We start from the raw sequence: 24,254 nt of genomic DNA, 5'->3' as shown, positions 1-24,254 counted from the left end.
CAGGAAAGCATTTCTGTGTAGTAAATGCACAGTATTCCCTAGTCAGTATTCATTGTTGACTGGATGAACAGCAACATGGCTGTCTTTTGACTTCCTCGTGAAGCTCTCAATTATGCAAAGCAGATGTGAGTCTTTGCTGAGGCTGCTTCCTAAATGGCACCCTGTTCCCTTTATAGTGCACTACTTTTGACCATGGGCCATGGTAAAAAGCAGTGAACTATATAGGGGATAGGGTTCTATTTGGGACAGAGTGTTTCTATTGGCTGATGTTCCCCCCCCTCCCTCCTCTTCTTCAGATTGAAGTCGTCCGTAAACTGGCCACCTGTTTCTTCTCCCTCATGGTTTTCCTCTCGGTCTGTAAAGTGTTCCCTGTGGAACGGAACATCGACGACGACTTCATCGCAAACACGCCCTTCTACGCCCAGGTGGTCTACCTCTACCTGTCCATGCTGACCACCCGGCCCAAGTACTACTTCGTCTGGACGCTGGGTGGGTCTTCTCTCTTTTCCGTTGGCTGATTCTCAACCCTTGTTTTTTGTTTTTTTGAAGGGTGCACTTGCACAGTCATCGTCATTAACAATGGTTGAAACTCCCTTCCGCCAAAGCTTAAACCAATCCAACGCTTTCAAATCCATGACAGGGGATAAAGGGAGAAGGGAGGAGAATCTGGATGTAGCCTTTGTCAGTTTTCAATAGTAAATCTCTTTAGGTCTGTATTCATTGATTGACCCTGAAACCAATTCTTAGCTGCAATATGCTCTGTTATTCCATGTTGACAAGTAACCCCTCACAGACTGAGAACAGATGAGCTTTGTAAGGGGGTGAGATCAGTCCCACTGTGTTTGTGTGTGTGATTGTTTGCAGCAAGGTGTGTGTGTGTGTGTGTGTGTGTGTGTGTGTGTGATTGTTTGCAGCAAGGTGTGCATCATAGAGAGTATGGTGATAACAAGCAGGTAGAGGTGGGACTCAATTAGCGCTTCTCTGCACGCACACACACACACACACACACACACACACACACACACACACACACACACACAGAGAGCACACACACACACACACACAGAGAGCACGGCTGCACGGACTGAATAGCTCCTGTATTGTCCTTCACTGTGATAATACGCTGTTATTAGAATGATAAAGATATTAATGATATTATCATCACTAATAAATGGTGTACTTTGTGGATGTACAGTACAGTGATGGGACATGAATAAGACCGGGACTCATTCAAAGAGGCGTCAGAGCTGTGCACGATAATACTGAGAGAATACACCATATAAAGGCAATTTCCCTGACGTTTGCGGAGAGCACTTTCATGATAAACCGTGCAGATGTCCGCTCAAATGTAAATTACCTTTAAAAGTCAAGTGCAATTCGCCTTTGACTGAATGCCGGCCTGGAGATGGTGTTTCTGAAAGCATGTGTTTGAATTCTGAACAGCTGATGCCATCAACAATGCAGCAGGATTTGGATTCAATGGATACAACGGTGACGGCTCACCACGTTGGGATCTCATCTCCAATCTGAGGATAATGGATATTGAGGTGAAATGTTGAAACATTAGTAGTCTTCACTCATGTCTCAGTATGTTTTTCACAACTCTTTCTATTACAATCTACAGTTAATGTATGTATACTGATGTTGTCCTCCTCTTCTTGGTTCCAGTTTGCCACCAGCTTCAAGATGTTCCTTGACAATTGGAATATACAGACGGCACATTGGCTCAAAAGGTACAGAAACCAGGCTTAGTCTGTAATTGATGAAGACAAAGAGACTTGGTCATAATTTCTTTCTGTAATTATCAACATTAGCTTTCTGACACATTGTACATACTATTTAAATACATTGTAATTACAGTATAGTTTTCATGCTCTAAATCATTTGTGGATACGCCTATAACCAGTGCTCTGAGGTCTTGTCTGTCTGTAAAGTCTGCCACCTAGTGGTCAGTTAGCACTAACAGTCTGCTTTATCTTTATACTGAGTATACCAAACATTAGGAACACCTTCCTAATATTCAGTTGCTGTGCTGTTGTGTTTGACTGGCTGGTTGTGTGTGTGCAGGGTGTGTTACGAGCGCTGTCCCTACAACCCCACAGCGGCTACCTTCATTCTGTCAGCCATGTGGCACGGGGCCTACCCTGGATACTACCTCACCTTCCTGACTGGCATCGTGGTCACACTGGCTGCACGTGCTGTGAGTACTGTATCTCTCTCTGTCGCTCTCTCTCTCTCTAAAACACACACAGACAAAGAAAGGGAGAAACGGAGTCACATAGAGAGAGATCTATCTCTTATTTTCTATCTCTTCTAAAACACACTCAGACACAGACCTCTCCCCACAATGTTCCATCTCTGTCTAGATGCACTAAGCCCTAAACTTTTCATAGGCATAGATAAGATGTCATGCACCGTACCCACTAAAAATCAATAACATATTTTCTGAATGTCAACGATTTCTGCTATTGCCATAACAATAGATATCCTGATGGCCCCATCGTTCCCATCACAGATGAAACAAAGTGTTTGGGCCATGTTCATCCTGATGTACTTTATTTCTGCATCATTAGTGTTAAGAGAATCAGTCATAGTTAGGCTGACATAGAGACTCACTGTGCTCTGAAGGTCTGGCCTGAATAAAGCGTATTTATTAGAGTCTGGGACTGAGTCCCAAATGACACCCTATTCCCTATATAGTGCACTACTTTTGACCAGAGCCCTATGGGTACCTTATGGGTTCTGGTCAACAGTAGTGCACTATATAGGGAATAGGGTTCAATTTGGGATGCAACCTGAGTCCAGCTGGACTGCACAGATAACAGGCCAGCCAGACAGACAGACGGATGGAGAGGAGACCGGGCAGGACTCCGGCTAATGGAGCGTCACCTGAGACACTTTGAGACTCACTGAGGCAGACGACCGCTGGTGGATGAGCTGCTGGGAGAGAAAGTTCAATTGGAAATGCATTACTTGACTCTTAAATTGCGTCCCAAATGGCACGCTATTCCCTAGTGCACTATTTTTGACCAGGGCCCATGCACTATATAGGGAATAGGGTGCCATTTGGGACAAAACCTTAGATATGGTAACTGTAAACGAGGGAGGGAGAAAGTTAAGGGCAGTGCAACATATTTTAGATTTACAAGGGCCATTTGTTGTAAACTTTTGTTGTAAACTTAGATTTTCATTGTTTCACTTCTTTTACTCTGAATTCATTGCTTTGGTTCTTTTTTTTCTCCAGATGAGACACAACGTGAGGCCGTACTTCCTGGGCTCGCCTTCACACAAGCTACTGTATGATGGGATCACGTGGGCTGGCACCCAGATTGCCATTTGTTACACTGTGGTGCCTTTTGTGCTGCTGTCTGTCGGGCCCTCTATGAAGTTCTACAGGTGAGTGGCCAGAAACTATGTTTGCGTCCCAAATGGCATCCCATTTCATTTATTTTTTACATTTTATTTCACCTTTATTTAACCAGGTAGGCAAGTTGAGAACAAGTTCTCATTTACAATTGCGACCTGGCCAAGATAAAGCAAAGCAGTTCGACAACATACAAAAACACAGAGTTACACATGGAGTAAAAACAAACATACAGTCAATAATAAAGTAGAAAAATAAGTCTATATACAATGTGAGCAAATGAGGTGAGATAAGGGAGGTAAAGGCAAAAAGGCCATGGTGGCAAAGTAAATACAATATAGCAAGTAAAACACGGGAATGGTAGATTTGTAGTAGAAGAAAGTGCAAAGTAGAAATATAAATAATGGGGTGCAAAGGAGCAAAATAAATACAGTAGGGGAAGGGGTAGTTGTTTGGGCTAAATTATAGATGGGCTATGTACAGGTGCAGTAATCTGTGAGCTGCTCTGACAGCTGGTGCTTGAAGCTAGTGAGGGAGATAAGTGTTTCCAGTTTCAGAGATTTTTGTAGTTCGTTCCAGTCATTGGCAGCAGAGAACTGGAAGGAGAGAGACCCATATGTCTCTGGTCAAAAGTAGTGCACTATATAGGGAATAGCGTGCCATTTGGGACATATACAGAGAACAGTACTTTACCTCACTCAAGTAAAAAAAAAAAAAAAAGGATTCATAGTTTGTTACCTTGGATGGAAGTGCAAGAAGAATTGTGTTTTTGTCTGAACCTCTGACCAACAGGAGAATTTGTTGCTGAAATGTAGAGGACCGTTAGTCCCTCAAACAGACATTCCTATTTAGAATATGAATAGAGCTAGCAAGCTCTAGAGATATTTGATTTATGATCTTTGAGAATAATCAAGGGCATTAAATACATTTGATGTTAACAATAATTCTACTTATACAGTGGCTTTTTGTTATTTTTCTGAGAAGTTGAATGAACTTGTTGTGTGCCTGGTTGTTGATGGAAAAATATGTACAACACCAAGAGAAATTCCTAGCAACACTTGTTGCTTGGCAATAAGGTTTTCTGATTCTGATATTGATCCCTAAATCATCCTCTCTCGCCTCTGCCCCCAGGTCCTGGTACTTCAGCGTCCACATCGGCTGTGTCCTCCTGGCCGTAGCACTGCCAGTCAAGCCCCGACACCTGCGCCTGAAGGAGGCTCCCGTCCTCTCCCACCAGGACTCCACCGATGGCCACTGCAACCAGAAGACCAAAGCCACATGAAGCAGATTCAGAGACCAGCAACGGTGCACACACACAGAGACTAGCACCAAGGACTGCAGGGACTGTCCAACACATTATTAGAGAGAGAGACTGTCCAAGCTGTGTTTTGGAGTGGGATGACGATTCTCATTTGTTCACGTGAGAAGGGATGGATGGACTGAAAGCTTTGGGATTTACCTATTTAATGCACTACTTTTGACCAGAGCCCTATGGGCCCTGGTCAAAAGTAGTGCACTAGAAAGGGAATAGGGTGCCAATAAAATTTGATTTGATTTGGAACGCAGGCCCTACTGTATTATGAGGACTAGTGGTTGTGGCTCAGCGGGATGGAGGGGTCCCGAATCGATGATGAAATGCCAGTATTGTACTGTTACTGTATTATGGGAGTATGCGAACTTGCCTTATAACCTTTGTCTCTTTCTCCACCCAGTTTTTTTTTTAGCTTTTGTGTATCCTCCTCAGATTGGATATTATTGTGTGTGCGGTGTTTCTCACTCAAGGTGAACAGGTTTTAGGATCAGGTGGGAGAGAGTGGAGTGGTTTCAGTTAATGGTGTTATAGTCCAGGTAAAAAGCAAAGATACAGGAAATTAGGACACAATAATTAAAAGAGAAAGAAAACAAGATAGTGTCCTTGAGGTCTTTTCACAAAATATGTAAGGTGTCCAACAACTCTGCCCAGAAGTGGGTGAAAAAAAACGCGCTTTGGTGATGAAATGTCACTTCCTTATGTTATTAAATACATTTTACCAAGACAAATATGATTATTCATGTTCTGAATCGTGGGGACTTTCGCTTTCATATCATTAACATTATAGCCCAAAAGTCAGATTTTGTTACCTAATACGATAATAAGCACCGAACTCTGTTGACATAGCGGTGCAGATTTCTCATCACTTCTGAGGATTTTACTTTTTGTGGTCCTCGTCTTCAGAGTTGTTTCCGCTGGTCACAAAAAGCAAAATTAGCATGACACAAGCTGAATTAAATGTAAAATGCTTTGAACAGAAAAAGCTTGGTATAAGCTCAGTGCTCCGTTGACATTTCAGAGATATGCTTGCTTTTGAAAGAAATCTTTGATAAAGGACAGGATTTTTGCATTAATATGAAAAGTGTATACTAAAATATGAAAATACTACATGTCATGTCTCAACATCTGTTTCTATCTTACCTCTATATTGTTTCATGTCCTCCAGATTCAAGAAGAAAGCCTGTCAGTTTGCCTTAATTCTCGCACAACATCCAGCCTAGGCTGACGGAATGCATTTTTCCCAAATTTTTTTTGACCACTTTTTTCCCCCTCTGGCCTCCATTGATTTGGTCACCCTAATTTTGGCCATCCTACAATAACTTTTGAAAGGATTATGATAGAGGGATGAGGTTTGGAGCATTGGTTTTCTTAGAGGAGTATTTACACAATTAATATTATACTGAAGAAAAATATAAATGCAATATGCATCAATTTCAAAGATTTTACTGAGTTACTGTTCATATAAGGAAATCAGTCTATTGAAATAAATGAATTAGGCCCTAATCTATGGATTTCACATGACTGGGCAGCCACCCACTGGGGAGCCAAGCCCAGCCAATCAGAATGAGTTTTTCCCCACATAAGCGCTTTATTACAGACAGAAATACTCCTGACCCGTGGTTACACGGGGTCTGCGGTTGTAAGGCCGGTTGGACATACTGCCAAATTCTTTGAAACATTTTTGGAGGCGGCTTACGGGAGACAAATGAACATTTAATGTAATTCTCCGGCAACAGCTCTGGTGGACATTCCTGCAGTCAGCATGCCAATTGCACACTCCCTCAAAACTTGAGACATCCGTAGCATTGTGTTGTGTGACAAAACTGCACATTTTAGAGTGGCCTTTTATTGTCCCCAGCACAAGGTGCACCTGTGTAAAGATCATGCTTTTTAATCAGCTTCTTGAAATGCCACACCTGTCAGGTAAATGGATTATCTTGGCAAAGGAGAACAGGGATGCAAAGAAATGTGTGCCCAAAATTTTTTGAGAAATAAGCTTTTTGTGTGTATGGAACTTTTATTTCAGCTCATGAAACATGGGACCAACACTTTACATGAAGCAGTTATATTTTTGTTCCGTGTATTTTACCCATTGGTCAAAATATGCATTTTTGATTGGACACCCTACAGTATGATGATTAATGGTCTCAACAGGGAAAATTTCCTGAATTACACCCGTTTCCCTACATACAGTAAGTAGTACACTTCTTTTGACCAGAGCCCTATGGTTCCCGGTCAAAGTAGTGCACTATATAGGGAATAGGGTGCCATTTGGGCAACACCCCAAGGACTTACTCCAGACTGTTTGCTTTTACTGGGTGATGTTATTGGCTCACTTCAATGTCACTTCTGTTTTCTTCTGTTGAATGTCATTGTGTGTTGTTATTATATAACGGTTTGACACAATCAAAATCTGAAAATAATGGTTGGTTAGAGAAAGAAACCACTGAGGGATTATTATGGAACGTATCAATGATTTAAATCAGTCACCTAAACTCATTTAGCAGGTAATTCCATGCTGTGAGAGTACTAACCCCTTATTCATGAATTGTGTGTGAGCAGTGTGAGGGGGGAGATGGTCTAGTATTTCCATGTGTAGAGGTACATTTTGTCATTTCATGTACTTGTTATTTATGTGATTCTAATGGACTCGTGGTATGTTCGACAAAGGTGAAAAGCTGGTGGAAAGGTAGGAAAATTAACATAGGATCATGTTGAGCTGGAGGTGAAAGGGACAAAATGACAGTATTCATGGAAACTGCTTCTTCAGACAGTTCTGATTCTATTTTCATTACGAGGGGAAGTGAAAACTAAACCAACTTTCTTCTTGAGTCCATTGTAAGTTTAGGTAAATATGGTCATTGTGAGAAACCTTTGCTTGAGGCTCTGGAGCAAAGAGAATGGAATGCTCATCATAGTCCCGAGCAGCCAACCCTGCTAATTGTTAATGTGGATGATGTGGATGGTTTGTTTTTGTATATTATGTGATTAAAAGATGGATCTTTTTGGAACTTGACATAGTAAGTGTGATATGTAAAAGGTGAATAACTGTGGTTTAATTGTTCCTATTACATTGTTTGTCCCCAGGCTCAATTGCTACCATATGCTGTAGGTTTGACAGCTAGGGAGTGAGACAGCCAGTGGACTAGATTACACAGGAGAAACCAGCATGCTGAGAAGCACATAACAAAAAGAAACTGACTCATACAACCTACATGGCTTAATTTACAAGTCAAGGTCATTTGTTTGTTTCGGAAACCATATTTGTTTAAGCCCTGACAGCACTGTTTGAATGGCGTGGAGTAGGCTAGTCCTTCCTCACATAGGCCACTGTAGAATACTCACGTAAACTGTGAATCAGAGCTTGGAAATGTGTTACCTTGGCTTCATACCCCAAGGGAGTAGGCCTATAGCTTTGTACAGGCACCTGCCTCTGTGTCATAAGCAGTGCATATTATTAGATGGCATTGAATATTTCTGGTGGTGGAATGGGCCTATACACTGCCCAGGCTATAACAGCTCAGCACCTGCCCTTTACTCTCCTCATAAAATGTTGGACTTTGACCTACCATACAATAGTTATTAGTCAGTACGGCAAAAGGGGTTTGAAACATTATTTTCCTCAACACAGCAGCAGCTCCTTTGCAAATGAAGATATCGAGAAAGAATGTGAAACCAAACAAAGGAATGTATAAATAAGAGCAATAACCTGAAAGGTGGTAGGCTATATAGAGCAATACATCTACAACACACCAAGAAGGCTTTGACATAACATTCCCAATATTATTACATTCACAACATTTTCTAGTCAGTTAATAAAATATCATTAGTGACCTTGCAGTTTTCGACAATGGCAAATTCAACCTGTACAGTAATTTAGTAGCCTAGTAAACCCAGCATCTCAAAGCGCCACACGTCACCGTTAGTAGGCGGGGAGAAGATGATTTGACGGACAGCGGGGAGGAAGCCACCCGAGTCAGTGCTGTGTTTTTCTGGTCCACTAAAATGGCTGTTGTCGAGGATGGGGAATAGCCTGTGAGCACTACACGCATATAAGGCGAGGATTGAGAAGACTACACCGAAGTGTGGAACATTTATATTCGTTTTATTAAAAGGTATGTCACTGTGAATTGCCGTTTCTCACGTATAAGCATCGAAATGTGTCCTCCATTGATAGATGACGTTTGATTGACAGCTCGAGTACATCTGAATGTTATTGTCTGACTGCTTGCTAACGTTAGCAACTGCAGTCGTCTAGCAAATGTCATATTCGCTTTTAAACAGATGTTATCAACTAATTGTGATCATTGCCATTTATTCAAAATACTGCAATCAATAATGGTCGTAGTCAGGCACGGAAATATTATTTTTCTTTCAGAAGATGTGATATCTCGTGCGATCTAACGTTAAGCGAGCTGACAGTCTATGGTTTAGTTAACATTCGATATGGCAAGCCAAATAAATAGCTGCTAGCTAATATCTAAATTTTGTTGGAAATTGAAATGAGCTAGCAACCTTATTATTCCTTTGCTAGCTACTGTAACGGTACCAAGGTTGTCCGCTTGTTAGGTTGTAGCTCGATAGTGTGCACCCCACAATTCTGGGCGTTCCTACATGTGGGCGTTCCTTTATCTGCAGGAACGCCTACCCTCGAGCACCTCATTGGTTCCTGCATGAACTCCGTCGTTAACAGAACTGCAGGAAAACCGTGCCTGACAGGCGGGGGCGAAGGACACTGTTTCAGTATGATATGTTGGATAAAGGAATAAAGACAGACACCAATGTCAAGTTCAATAGCCTTGTTCATGCATTGTACAAATCCCTACACGCGGATTCCGGGGAACAGTCCGGCTAGTCGATTACCTATCAACTAGACTCCGTAATAGACACTGTCTACCTGTGTACAGCTAGCTAGCTACTGTTGTCACCCCTTTCCTTTCTTCTGTGGGGTTTATTGGCGGCTGGCATCCAACGTTATTGCGCATTAATGCCACTTACTGTACTGGAGTGCCCATGCCTCCCCCCAGTCCTAGCTTAAAAATGGACCAATAGAAGTACACTATATATACAAAAGTAAATATTCGGCTATTTCAGCCACACACATTGCTGACAGGTGTATAAAATCGAGCACACAGCCATGCAATCTCCATAGACAAACATCAGCATTAGAATAGCCTTACTGAAGAGCTCAGGGACTTTCAACATGGCACTGTCGTAGGATACCAACTTTCCAACAAGTCAGTTCGTCAAATGTCTGCCCAGCTAGAGCTGCCCCAGTCAACTGTAAGTGCTGTTATTGTGAAGTGGAAACGTCTAGGAGCAACAACGGCTCAGCCTCGAAGTGGTAGGCTACACAAGCTCACAGAACGGGACCGTCGAGTGCTGCTCTCGGTTGCAAAACTTACTACCGAATTCCAAACTGCCTCTGGAAGCCACGATAACTTTTCGTCTGGAGCTTCATGAAATGGGTTTCCATGGCCGTGCAGCCGTACACCAGCACAAGCGTTGGCTGGTGTGGTGTAAAGCTCGCTGCCATTGGACTCTGGAGCAGTGGAAACGTGTTCTTTGGAGTGATGAATCACGCTTATAACGTTAATATTTCCCTTCACTGGAACTAAGGGGCCTAGCCCAAACAGTGAATCACAGCCCCAGACCATTATTCCTCCTCCACCAAACTTTACAGTTGACACTACGCATTGGGGAAGGTAGCGTTCTCCTGGATCCACCAAAAACCCAGATTTGTCCGTCAGACTGCGAGATGGTCCGACATTCTAGACAATTCTGTGCTTCCAACTTTGTGGCAACAGTTTGGGGAAGGCTCTTTCCTGTTTCAGCATGACAATGCCCCCGTGCACAAAGCAAGGTCCATACAGAAATGGTTTGTCGAGATCAGTGTGGAAGAACTTGACTGGCCTGCTCCCGAGTGGCGCAGCGGTCTAAGGCACTGCATCTCAATGCTAGAGGCGTCACTACATACCCTGGCTCGATCCCGGGCTGTATCACAACCGGCCGTGATCAGGAGTCCCATTGAGCAGCGCACAAATGGCCTAGCGTCGTCCGGGTTAGGGGAGGGTTTGGCCGGGGTAGGCCGTCATTGTAAAATAAGAATGTGTTCTTAACTGAATTGCCTAGTTAAATAAATAAAAAAACAGAGCCCTGACCTCAACCCCATCGAACACCTTTGGGAGGAATAGGAATGCTGATTGCGATCCAGGCCTAATCACCCAACATCAGTGCCCAACCTCACTAATGCCCTTTTGGCTGAATGGAAGCAAGTCCCCGCAGCAATGTTCCAACATCTAGTGGAAAGCCTTCCCAGAAGAGTGGAGGCTGTTATAGCAACAAAAGGGGGACCAACTCCATATTAATGCCCATGATTTTGGGATGAGATGTTCAACGAGCAGGGGTCCACATACTTTTGGCCATGTATTATATAAAGAGGGGTTCCTGCAGATTCAGGAATGCCCACATACAGGAACGCCCTGAATTGCGTGCCGCAATTACAACCTTCTCTTGTAGGTAGCTAGTAGCAGGCAATGATTGGTAGCAGCCCCTATTGGTTGAACAAGTCATTTGTTTCTACATCCTGATGGTGATGACTGATGATGATGATGATGATGATGATGGTGTAGCCGAATCTAATGCATCGTATCAAATCAACAAGCGGTGTCATTGCACACAGTGAATATGCATAAACTATGCATCATTTTGATGTAAACCCCACATTTAAAAACCTTGCATTATTATTTGAGCTAGCCGATTAAACTCAACTCCAAGATTTACAATGGAGTTGAGAGCTGACCAGTGTGCGCGGACTGGAGTTGTGACATCACATATAATGAAGTAAAAAAACAACAACAAAAAAAATGATTTCAGCACCCAAAGAATAGCCCGCAGTTACACACTACATTGTTCTGTGTAACTGATTTCAGCACCCAAAGAATAGCCCGCAGTTACACACTACATTGTTCTGTGTAACTGATTTCAGCACCCAAAGAATAGCCCGCAGTTACACACTACATTGTTCTGTGTAACTGATTTCAGCACCCAAAGAATAGCCCGCAGTTACACACTACATTGTTCTGTGTAACTGATTTCAGCACCCAAAGAATAGCCCGCAGTTACACACTACATTGTTCTGTGTAACTGTGGGCTGTTCTTTGGGTGCTGAAATAAAAACTCTCGTCGGCTCTCCAGTCCGCTCACACTAGTTTCCGCTCAACAACATTGTAAATCGTGGAGTTGAGTTTAGTCAGCAACAACCAAGCTTGCACAGATGTAATGTATGTATGTTTATTTTTCAGTACTTTTGCTTTGATACAGAGAAGCACAACACATAAATAGATGTAGCCCAGTCTGAACAGACGGCAGAGACAATGCAGAAGTTCCAGATTTTGACCTATAGCGTAGTCTGCTTATCCCTTTCATATTCACTGCATACCACAGATACTGTACTATAGCTGTTCCATCTAGGCCTATATTTGTTGCATACCACAGATAGAAGGGAAGGTCAGGTTCCAACCCTCATACTAGGCCTACATCATATTAATGAAGTTACTAACTGCTGATGTAATAAGGGCTTTATAAAATACTTTTGATATAAGTCTCTAGGTCAGTGGTGCTGCTGGCCTATATTGAGCCTGTTTTTCTCCACTGTTCCCTGTCCTCTGAGCATGTGCCAGAGAGGCTGGGTGGTACCTCATCCTCATGCATAATTCAATATCAGCAGCCTCAGCCAGGGGGAATAGCCTAGTCAATAGGGCTGGCCAGGACCAGTGTATGTGGAGGCATAAATTACAGAGTGAAGAGACAGCAGGCAAAACAACCCACAGAGAGAACAGTATTATTCCCATAGGTAAGATTGCTCGGTTGTGTCAATGTAATAATTGCGCCGTGTCCTGTCTGTATGCGACAGCCGACAGATTAATGGCATTGGCAGCAGTGCAGCACACGGCGATGTGGTTTGATGTTTAGCTGCCTTGCCTCCACTTTCTATTCTTTGTGGCTGCTTTCAGCTGTTGTGTTACTGTTGCTGCAATAGGTAGTGACGTGTGGTGGAATACTGGAGGGCTTGTGCTGCTCCCTGCTCTGTGGGGATGGAAGGAATGCTTTTAACTGGCTGTCAGCCCGCCAGCAGGACCAGGCTACTTAATCTAGTCATTCTTTTCATGTCACACAGAAGGGGTTTGTTTTTGTGGCTTGACTGACCGACGCCCACACCCATGTTAAGGTCATATGCTTGGCTGCCTGACTGAATTGTAAGCTTATATTGTCTGCGCTTGTATTGTGTTGGATAGGAATGTAGTTACTGTACTAAAACTGTCCAGTTTTCTGGAGAAACACATTATGGATGATGATTAATAAACTTGAGTTAATGGTTACAGGCAGACATCACTTAGCTACCTAGTCTATAAATCTGTCTCAAAGAGCCTGTGTGAATAGTTGTAAATATGTGATTATTAACTGGGTGGTTCGAGCCCTGAATGCTGATTGGCTGACAGCCGTGGTATATCAGACCGTATACCACGGGTATGACAAAACATTTATTTTTACTGGTCTAATTATGTTGGTAACCAGTTTATAATAGCAATAAGGCACCTTGGGGGTTTGTGGTATATGGCCTATATCCAGGCACTCCGTGTTGCGTCGTACATAATTACAGCCCTTAGCCGTGGTATATTGGCCATATACCACACCCCCTCGTGCCTTATTGCTTAATTCTTTGCAATACATTTTTTATTGTATTTTTATGCCATTGGTGTTTACCTATGAATTTATAGTATGACCTAGGCTAAAATATAATTTTTAACTATGCCATAAACATATGGATAATTACAATGCAATAGCACTTTATATAACCTAGCGCCAATAACAGCAAAGCACATGCTTTGAGAAGACTAAAAAAACAAATTAGACTAGCTGCCATTTTGTGTGCCTGTAAAATAGGAAGAAGACTGTGTGTGCACAAGCATTGCCAAGAAGAGGCTATTCTCTGAGTGAGAAAATAAATACGGTATATGTCAGACGATGATAGCAGCCAGGAGGACTTTAATAAACCAAGCAAATATCTCTTTCAACTCTTGCTGCTGTGGCTGCCTGCCTGGGTGACAATCCTGTCACCAAAGCAGTGAGTGAGTGGCCCATTGAAATCTGGCGCTGGCTTAATTCTCTGAGTCTGATGTTCTTTAAATGTCAGGAGATAGCTAGGCCTAGGCCCAGGCCCCCTGTGCTGCAGGAGCCAGATAGCACTGGAGAGAGTCGACCGACACGCACACAGTAGTCGACCCACTTGCTGGTTGCCAGGGTCAGATAACTAGGCTATGTCCTCTGTTCTAGCTCTTTCTCACACATTCACTGTTTCACACTGCTTTTTAATCAAACTCCAAATATAGCATAACCTAGCCTTTCATTTATAAAAGTTAGCCTATAACTAGTGAGGGAAAAGCATGTTTTTTGCTGTTATATAAAGTGTTTATTACACTGTTGTTAGCATCCCATGCCTTCCCACCAATGTTATCCCACCCTAACATCCCTTCTGTCCTGTATCTCTCCCACAGAACTAGAATGAGTAGAACGGAATCCCCAATCAAGTCAGTGATGCCATAATGTATGGTTTGGCAGCCATTTTGTGTGTACCCATGCCATAGGTAAAGTGTTAGTAAAGCGTTCTATTTCTATGATCTCTCCCCATGCAGGTGCTGTGGTGGTGAGGGGAAGTAGCTGCAGCCATGGACACCACCACCTCCATCAAGATGACCACTCTGGCCATCCAGAACCTCTTCAGCTACGTGGAGGAGGAGAACCTGGCAGCGCTCAAGGCCCACCTGGACAAGTTCAAGGAGGTGGACGGCAGGAGTGACGTGAGTATCCTCATACTATCTAATAGGCCTACAGGTATACTACTCTAGCTATAGTTATTATATATAGGCTGCGTCCCAAATGGCACCCTATCCCCTATATAGTGTGCTACTATTGACCAGTGCCCAATGGGCCCTGTTCAAAAGTAGTGCCCTATATACGGAATAGGGTGCCATTTGGGGACACAGTCTAATAAAGGTAAAATATAGCCTAGAGAAGTGTCTGTTGAAGATAAATGGGAAGATTGGGTCTATTATTGTACAAAGTAATATCGTTCATTGTGTTTCTAGTATGTCTTTCAAAATGCATGCCTTTTTCCCCCTCCGTAACAGAATGGTCAGACACCCCTGATGCTGGCTTCGGAGCAGGGCAGTATTGAGATTGTACAGGAGCTCATCAGGAGAGGAGCCAATGTTAACCTGGATGATGTGGTAAGATAGATGGATCATAAACCCTCTCCGTCTTTGTTCCTGTTAATTTCAAGGCCTAGCCTATTATGAAGACATTGACTTCATTATAACAATCATCGTGAACGTGCCAATCATTGTGAACTCTGCCTGATGGCTCCATGGTAACGGTAGTCACCGTTGTTTCCATGGTGACCGGTGTGATGTGCTATTCTCTCTCCCTCAGGACTGCTGGTCTGCTCTGATCTGTGCTGCTAAGGAAGGCCATGTAGAGGTGGTGAAGGAGCTGTTAGAAAGCAGTGCTTACATAGAGCACAGAGACATGGTGAGATACCTGTTTGATTGGCCACAACCCCTAAGTAATAGCAGTGTTTTGGTGGTTTAATTAGCTACGGTACCAGTCATTCCAGGGTTTTTCTTTATTTTTACTATTTTATACATTGTAGAATAGTAGTGAAGATATCAAAACTATGAAATAACACATATGGAATCATGTAGTAAACAAAAGTGTTAAACAAATAAAAATATATGTTATGCTTGAGATTCTTCAAAGTAGCCACCCTTTGCCTTGATGACAGCTTTGCCCACTCTTAGCATTCTCTCAACCAGCTTCATGAGGTAGTCACCTGGAATGCATTTCAATTAACAGGTGTGCCTTGTTAAAAGTTAATTTGTGGAATTTCTTTCCTTCTTAAAGCGTTTGAGCCAATCAATTGTGTTGTGACAAGGTAGGGGTGGTATACAGAAGATAGCCCTACTTGGTAAAAGACCAAGTCCATATTATGGCAAGAACAGCTCAAATAAGGAAAGAGAAACGACAGTCCATGAAGGTCATGAAGGTCAGTCAATCCGGAAAATTTCAAGCGCTTTGAAAGTTTCTTCAAGTGCAGTTGTAAAAAACATCAAGCGCTATAATGAAACTGGCTCTCATAAAAAACATCAAGCGCTATAATGAAACTGGCTCTCATGAGGACTGCCACAGGAAAGGAAGAACCAGAGTTAACTCTGCTGCAGAGGATAAGTTCATTAGAGTTTATTGCACCTCAGATTGCAGCCCAAATAAATGCTTTACAGAGTTCAAGTAACAGACACATCTCAACATCAACTGTTCAGAGGAGACTGCGTGAATCAGGCCTTCATGGTCGAATTGCTGCAAAGAAACCACTACTAAAGGACAACAATAAGAAGAAGAGACTTGCTGGGGCCAAGAAACATGAGCAATGGACATTAGACCGGTGGAAATCTGTCCTTTGGTCTGATGAGTCCAAATTTGAGATTATTGGTTCAAACCGTTGTGTCTTTGTGAGACGCAGAGTAGGTGAACGGATGATCTCTGCATATGTGGTTCCCACCATGAAGCATGGAGGAAGAGGTGTGGGGGTGCTTTGCTGGTGACACTGTCTGTGATTTATTTAGAATTCCAGCATGGCTACTACAGCATTCTGCAGCGATACGCCATCCCATCTGGTTTGTGCTTAGTGGGACTATCATTTGTTTTTCAACAGGACAATGGCCCAAAACACACCTCCAGGCTTTGTAAGGCCTATTTGACCAAGAAGGAGAGTGTTGGAGTGCTGCATCAGATGACCTGGCCTCCACAATCACCTGACCTCAACCCAATTGAGATGGTTTGGGGCGAGTTGGACTGCAGAGTGAAGGAAAAGCAGCCAACAAGTGCTCAGCATATGTGGGAACTCCTTCAAGACTGTTGGAAAAGCATTCCAGGTGATTACCTCATGAAGCTTCCGCCTTCCCTGTAGCTCAGTTGGTAGAGCATGGTGTTTGCAACACCAGGGTTGTGGGTTCGATTCCCACGGGGGGCCAGCACAGAAAAAAAAAATATATGGAATGTGTGCATTCACCACTGTAAGTCGCTCTGGATAAGAGCGTCTGCTAAATGAAAAAAAATATAAAATAATACTAAAAGAAGCTGGTTGAGAGAATGCCAAGAGTGCAAGCTGTCATCAAGGCAAAGGGTCGCTACTTTGAAGAATCTCAAGTATAAATTATATTTTGATTTGTTTAACACTTTTTTGGTTACTACATGATTCCATGTGTTATTTCATAGTTTTGATGTATTCACTATTATACTACAATGTAGAAAATAGTAAAAATAAAGAAAAACCCTTGAATGAGTAGGTGTATCAAATTTTAACTGGTAATGTATATTATACTGTACAGTCCTATCTCAGCAGCGCTTACATAGAGCACAGGGACATGCTGAGACACTCAGTCAGTTCAACTGGCCACAATCAGTAATAAGCTATAATGTTTTGGTGATTGTATCAACTTGATTTGTATGCTTGTCCCAGTCCACTTCAGTTAGTGTTTTCAATAAAAACACAGAACTATTCAATGTACAGGCTATGCTTGTAATTTTTTTGCATGCAAAGCCATGAAGGTACTGTAATGTGTGCAGGATTGTGTTTGTGTACAGTAATTGATGTTGTTCTGCAGGGAGGCTGGACGGCCCTCATGTGGGCTGCCTATAAAGGCCGCGTGGAGGTAACCGAGGTTCTCCTTGAGAACGGAGCCAACCCCAACACTACTGGGCAGGTAATGGCAGTCAATCAAATACCTATTCATGACGTATTCCTCACATGGGTAATGGCGTTCCTATACCTGTCATTCATAAACCCTCATGGCTAAGGAGATGCAGTACGTCACAACCCCATCTATCCAGCCATTGACTAAGTACCTCTGACTTTCTGTCTTCATCATCAGCAATACAGTGTGTACCCCATCATCTGGGCAGCAGGCAGAGGTCATGCTGAGATCGTCCAGGTCTTGCTGGAGAACGGAGCCAAGGTCAACTGCTCTGACAAGGTGAGACAACTGATTGGGACGCATGGCTGGGAAATACCAACCTTTGGGTACCTGGTGGCCCACTGGGTTAGTGGTGTCCCAGTTTGGCCAGAAATAGGGACCTGTGCCAGTATGGATAACCTTGTGTGTGTCTTTTTCTCTCAGTATGGTACCACCCCTCTGATCTGGGCAGCCAGGAAGGGCAATTTTGACTGTGTGATGCATCTGCTGGAGAATGGAGCCGATGTCGACCAGGAGGGGGCGGTATGTCTCTACACCACAGAAATACAATATCTTGTAATGAAACAGATATTCTAATGAACAGATATGTTAATGAAAATTATTGTTCTGCAGTCTACACCTCTCACTCTGATATCACCTGTCTAAAGTCATAGAGAAAGGCTCTGTACATCTTCCTCCAATCTTCTCCCTCCCCCTTGTAGAACTCGATGACAGCTCTGATCGTGGCAGTGAAGGGAGGTTTCCCTGAGGTGGTGAAGGAGCTTCTGAAGAGGAACCCTAACGTCAACATGACAGACAAGGACGGGAACACAGCCCTGATGATCGCTGCTAAGGAGGGCTATACTGAGATAGTACAGGACCTGCTGGATGCTGGCACCTACGTCAACATACCAGACAGGGTGGGCAAGGGAGCGCACACAGATTGTGGATTATAAGTGCTGTATTGAGATGTGGATGTAGTGTAAGCTGTGTGCTGACCTGTGTGTGTGTGTGTGTGTGTGTGTGTGTGTGTGTGTGTGTGTGTGTGTGTGTGTGTGTGTGTGTGTGTGTGTGTGTGTGTGTGTGTGTGTTGTACAGAGTGGAGACACGGTGCTTATCGGAGCAGTGAGAGGAGGACATGTGGAGATAGTGAGGGCTCTGCTGCACAAATATGCCGACATAGACATCAGAGGACAGGTAGGGAGTCTGACACCTGACTACTTATATATAATATGTGTGTATGTATGCCATTTAGCAGATGCTTTTATCCAAAGTGATTTACAGTGCACACATTTAATTGAACCCACTCTCCTGGCATTGCAAGCATCATGCTCTACCAGCTGAGCTACAGAGACCCATACCGTGTGTCCAAATGGCACTCTACTGCGTGTATAGTGCACTACTTTTGACCAGGGCCCATAGGGCTCTGATGAAAATGAGTGCACTATTTAGGGGATAGGGACACAGATGTTCAATACAACATTATTGATGACAGTAAATACAATCCACCTCACCTTCTGCAGGACAACAAGACAGCCCTGTACTGGGCTGTGGAGAAAGGCAACGCCACCATGGTGAGAGATATCCTCCAGTGCAACCCCGACACAGAGACCTGCACCAAGGTGAGAGAAAACACCTTACAGTAAATCTAACCATATCTCAACTATCACCAGACGCACACACATATTCTATTTAAACGGCTTTCTCACCTGTTTTTATGTGTCCTGGTGTCAGGATTTAGAGAGCCCTCTGATCAAAGCTACTAAGATGAGGAACATTGACATAGTGGAGCTTCTGCTGGACAAAGGAGCCAAGGTGTCTGCTGTGGACAAGGTACACCTCTTTTACATCTATACCCATATAAAGCATTTTATAAACTGGGTGGTTCGAGCCCTGAATGCTGATTGGCTGACATACTGTGCTGGCTTGGGTATTTTCTATCTACATTGTCCTTTCCAGCACGGATCCAGAAACTATGGTGGAAGCGTAACCAGGCCAGTCTAGTACAGCTCGGCTTGGTTACTTAACATTATAAACTGAGTGGTTTGAGCCCTGAATGCTGATTGGCTGACAGCTGTTGTATATCATAGGTATGACAAAACAATTATTTTCACTGCTCTAATTACGTTGTTAGCCAGTTTATAATAGCAATAAGGCACCTTGGGGGTTTGTGATATATGGACAATATACACTCCACGTTGCGTCATGCATAAGAACAGCCCTTACCCATGGTATATTGGCCATATACCACACCTCCTCGGCCTTATTGCTTAAATATTTTCACGGAGTGTACAAAACATGCTCTTTCCATTACATAGTTTTCACCTGGTCAGTCTATGATCCCTAATTGATGTCAATCAGTGTAGATGAAGGGAAGGAGCCAGGTTAAAGAAGGATTTTTAAGCCTTGAGATAATTGAGACAAGGATTGTATATGTTTTTCATTTAGAGGGTGACAGATTTAAGTGCCTTTGAACGGGGTATGGTGATAGGTGCCAGGTGCACCGGTTTGAGTTTGTCAAGAACTGCAACACTGCTGAGTTTTTCATACTCAACAGTTTCCAGTGTGTATCAAGAATGGTTCACGGGCCTCCCGAGTGGCGTATTGCATGCAGTGCTAGAGGCGTTACTACGGTCCCGGGTTCATATGCCGGGCTGTGCCACAACCGGCTGTGGTCGGGAGTCCCATAGGACAACGCACAATTGACCCAGCGTTGTCCGGTTTAGGGGAGGGTTTGGCCGGTTGGGCTTTATTTGGCTTATCGCGCTCTAGTGACTCCTTGTGGCGGGCCGGGTGCCTGCGGGCTGACCCCGGATTCCAGTTGAACGGTGTTTCCTCCGACACATTGGTGCAGCTGGCTTCCGGGTTAAGCTGGCGGGTGTTAAGGAGTACGGTTAGGCGGGCCATGTTTCAGAGGACGCATGACTCCACCTTCGCCTCTCTCGAGCCCGTTGGGGAGTTGCAGCGATGAGCCAAGATTGAAAAAAGGGGTAAAATACATTGTTTCACTGCTAGTGATGAAAATGTTTGTCAATTTTGTTGCCGACTAACCAACGCCTATTAACTGGTTAACAAATGGTTAAATTAATTCCAAACAGTGAAATGAAGTGACCAACAGAAAATACTATGCATGGTAGGAACTGACATTTTAAGAGCTTAAAAAACATGTGACAATAGCAAGCCTATCCTCTCATATTACTGTAATGAATCCGAGAATGCAGGACACCACTACTCTAAAAGACACACCTGATGCCCTTACCTGACAGAGATGAGAAACATGAGAGAAAGGCCCTACACCTTGGCCAGAGCGTCCGGTGTACACTCTAAATTTACGAACGGACAATCTGATAACGCTCTGAATTTACAAACACCCAGAGAACACTCTGCGCGCTCTCTGGCACTCCAGATTGAATTTACAAACACACCCGAAGTCTTAAAATGTCTAGCTGTAATGTCTTGTCTGTGGTGTGGCGGAAAGAAGCGCAGGAAGCAGCGAACACTGTGTGGTAATTTTAATTAAGAACCACCCGTACAAAATAAGAGGTCTCCCAACAACAGGGAAAAAATACAATGAACAAGCACAGTCAACAAACGCAGTTGACATACAGAAAAACAATCCCGCACAATAGGGTGCGGGCCAGCTGAACTAAATAGCCCTCTTAATTACCTAACTCAGGGCAGGTGAGAAAACATAAAAAAAAGGGAAAAACAAAAAGGGAATCGGTGGTAGCTAATAGGCCGGTGACGACGACCGCCGAGCGCCACCCGAGCAGGAGGGGGCGCCACCGTCGGTAGGAATCGTGACAGTACCCCCCTCCTGACGCCCCTGCAGCGCGCCGACACCGGCCTCGAGGCCGACCCGGAGGACGAGGCGCAGGGCGATCCGGACGGAGGCGGTGGAACTCCTTCAACATGGATGGGTCCAAGACGTCCTCCGCCGGCACCCAGCACCTCTCCTCCGGACCGTACCCCTCCCAGTCCACAAGGTACTGCAGGCCCCCCGCCCGGCGTCTCGAGTCCAGAATGGCCCTTACGCTGTACGCCGGGGACCCCCCGATGTCCAGGGGGGTGGAGGGACCTCCGGCACCTCATCTTCTTGTAGGGGACCAGCCACCACCGGCCTGAGGAGAGACACATGAAACGAGGGGTTAATACGGTAATAGGAAGGGAGTTGCAACCGATAACACACCTCGTTTATCCTCCTCAGGACTTTGAAGGGCCCCACACACTGCGGCCCCAGCTTCCGGCAGGGCACGCGGAGAGACAGGTTCCGGGTCGAGAGCCAGACCCTGTCACCCGGTGCGAACACCGGCGCCTCACTGCGGTGGCGGTCAGCACTCCTTTTCTGCCTAGCACTGGCCTCCTTCAGTGAGTCCTGTACTGCTTTCCAGGTCTCCTTGGAGTGCTGAACCCAGTCCTCCACCGCAGGAGCCTCGGTCTGGCTCTGGTGCCATGGGGCCAGGACCGGCTGGTACCCTAGCACACACTGGAAGGGTGACATGTTAGTAGAGGAGTGGCGAAGTGAGTTCTGGGCTAACTCTGCCCAAGGAATATACCTCGCCCACTCCCCTGGCCGGTCCCGGCAATACGACCTCAGGAACCTGCCCACCTCCTGGTTCACCCTCTCCGCCTGCCCATTGCTCTCGGGGTGATAACCGGAGGTTAAACTGACCGAGACCCCCAGCCGCTCCATAAACGCCTTCCAGACCCTGGATGTGAACTGGGAACCCCGATCAGAGACAATATCCTCCGGCACCCCGTAGTGCCGGAAGACGTGGGTAAATAGGGCCTCCGCAGTCTGCAGGGCCGTAGGGAGACCGGGCAAGGGGAGGAGACGGCAGGACTTAGAAAACCGATCCACAACCACCAGAATCGCAGTGTTCCCCTGAGAGGGGGGAAGATCTGTCAGGAAGTCGATAGACAGGTGCGACCATGGCCGTTGCGGAACGGGGAGGGGCTGTAACTTCCCTCTCGGTAAATGCCTAGGAGCCTTACTCTGGGCACAGACCGAACAGGAAGAGACATATGACCTCACGTCCTTAGCCAAGGTGGGCCACCAATACTTCCCCCTTAGACTCCGCCCTGTCCTCTCTACACCAGGATGACCCGCCGCAGGTAGCGTGTGCGCCCACCGAATCAACCGATCGCGAACATCGAGCGGCACATACATGCGCCCCACGGGCACCTGCGCAGGCGCAGGATCCAACACCAGTGCCCGCTCGATGTCCGCGTCCACCTCCCACACCACTGGTGCCACCAGCCTAGACGCTGGAATGATGGGAGTTGGATCGATGGGGCGGTCATCCGTGTCATACAGACGGGACAGCGCGTCGGCTTTAGTATTAAGGGAACCCGGTCTATATGAGATGGTAAACCTAAACCGGGCGAAGAACATGGCCCACCTTGCCTGACGTGGATTCAGTCTCCTCGCTGCCCGGATGTACTCCAGGTTTCGGTGGTCGGTCCAGATGAGAAAGGGGTGCTTAGCCCCCTCAAGCCAGTGTCGCCACACCCTCAAGGCTTTGACTACCGCTAGCAACTCCCTGTCCCCCACATCGTGAGTTACGCTCCGCCGAACTGAGCTTCCTTGAGAAGAAAGCGCAGGGGCGGAGTTTCGATGGCGCACCCGAGCGCTGTGATAGCACGGCACCCACCCCAGCCTCGGATGCGTCCACCTCTACCACGAAAGCTAAAGATGGGTCCGGGTGCGCCAACACGGGCGCGTCGGTGAACAGGGTCTTCAACTTCTTGAAGGCTCCGTCCGCCTCCGTCGACCATCTCAAACGCGCCGGCCCCCCTTCAGCAGTGAGGTAATGGGAGCCGCTACCTGGCCAAACCCCGGATAAACCTCCGGTAGTAGTTGGCAAAGCCCAAGAACCGCTGCACCTCCTTCACCGTGGTTGGAGTCGGCCAATTACGCACGGCCTTAACGCGGTCACACTCCATCACCACCCCGTGGTGGAAATGCGATAACCCAGAAAGGAGACGGCTCGTTTGAAAAACTCACACTTCTCAGCCTTAACGTATAGGTCATGCTCCAGCAGTCTACCAAGCACCCTGCGCACCAGGGACACATGCGCGGAGCGGGTGGCGGAATATATCAGAATGTCATCGATATAGACAATCACGCCCTGCCCGTGCAGGTCCCTGAGAATCTCGTCAACAAAGGATTGAAAGACGGCTGGAGCATTTTTCAACCCATACGGCATGACGAGGTACTCATAATGGCCTGATGTGGTACTAAAGGCGGTTTTCCACTCGTCTCCCTTCTTGATACGCACCAGGTTATACGCGCTCCTGAGATCCAATTTTGTGAAGAACTGTGCTCCGTGAAATGATTCCACCGCCGTAGCGATAAGAGGTAGTGGGTAACTAAACCCCACCGTGATCGCGTTTAGACCTCTATAATCAATGCACGGACGCAGACCTCCCTCCTTTTTCTTCACAAAAAGAAACTCGAGGAAGCGGGTGAGATGGAGGGCCGAATGTACCCCTGTCCCAAGGATTCCGTGACGTATGTCTCCATAGCCGCCGTCTCCTCTTGTGACAAGGGGTACACGTGACTCCTGGGAAGCGCAGCGTTAACCTGGAGATCTATCGCACAATCCCCCTGTCGATGAGGTGGTAATTTAGTCGCTCTCTTTTTACAAAAGCGATCGCCAAATCGGCGTATTCAGGGGGAATGCGCACGGTGGACACCTGGTCTGGACTCTCCACCGACGTGGCACCTATGGAAACTCCTAGACATTTCCCTGAACACTCCTCCGACCACCCCTGGAGAACCCCC

At 45.4% G+C, this 24,254-nt stretch overlaps 1 protein-coding gene and 1 pseudogene across 3 annotated transcripts in view; both read left to right on the top strand.

Moving 5' to 3' along the window:
- The window catches only part of LOC106571255 (lysophospholipid acyltransferase 2), a 77,082-nt gene extending 69,395 nt beyond the window's left edge, over positions 1–7,687 (top strand). For both annotated transcript variants that reach the window (XM_045695614.1, XM_014144071.2), the window contains 6 exons: positions 297–489; positions 1,444–1,547; positions 1,669–1,733; positions 2,068–2,200; positions 3,245–3,396; positions 4,496–7,687. In XM_045695614.1, coding sequence (XP_045551570.1) covers positions 297–489; positions 1,444–1,547; positions 1,669–1,733; positions 2,068–2,200; positions 3,245–3,396; positions 4,496–4,646 — 798 coding nt within the window. In that variant the 3' untranslated portion in view covers positions 4,647–7,687. The remainder of the gene's footprint in view (positions 1–296; positions 490–1,443; positions 1,548–1,668; positions 1,734–2,067; positions 2,201–3,244; positions 3,397–4,495) is intronic.
- Positions 7,688–12,355: 4,668 nt separating this feature from the next.
- LOC106571256 (kinase D-interacting substrate of 220 kDa B-like) overlaps positions 12,356–24,254 on the top strand; it is a 58,199-nt pseudogene continuing 46,300 nt past the window's right edge. Inside the window, exons 1-11 of the transcript XR_006759147.1 lie at positions 12,356–12,531; positions 14,372–14,536; positions 14,867–14,965; positions 15,168–15,266; positions 17,399–17,497; positions 17,666–17,767; positions 17,912–18,010; positions 18,190–18,387; positions 18,566–18,664; positions 18,991–19,089; positions 19,202–19,300. The product of XR_006759147.1 is annotated as a kinase D-interacting substrate of 220 kDa B-like (transcript). The remainder of the gene's footprint in view (positions 12,532–14,371; positions 14,537–14,866; positions 14,966–15,167; positions 15,267–17,398; positions 17,498–17,665; positions 17,768–17,911; positions 18,011–18,189; positions 18,388–18,565; positions 18,665–18,990; positions 19,090–19,201; positions 19,301–24,254) is intronic.

This window comes from Salmo salar, chromosome ssa15, assembly GCF_905237065.1.
Source record: "Salmo salar chromosome ssa15, Ssal_v3.1, whole genome shotgun sequence".
NCBI classification, from domain to species: Eukaryota; Metazoa; Chordata; class Actinopteri; order Salmoniformes; family Salmonidae; genus Salmo; species Salmo salar.
This window is presented reverse-complemented; position numbering and strand designations above follow the sequence as displayed.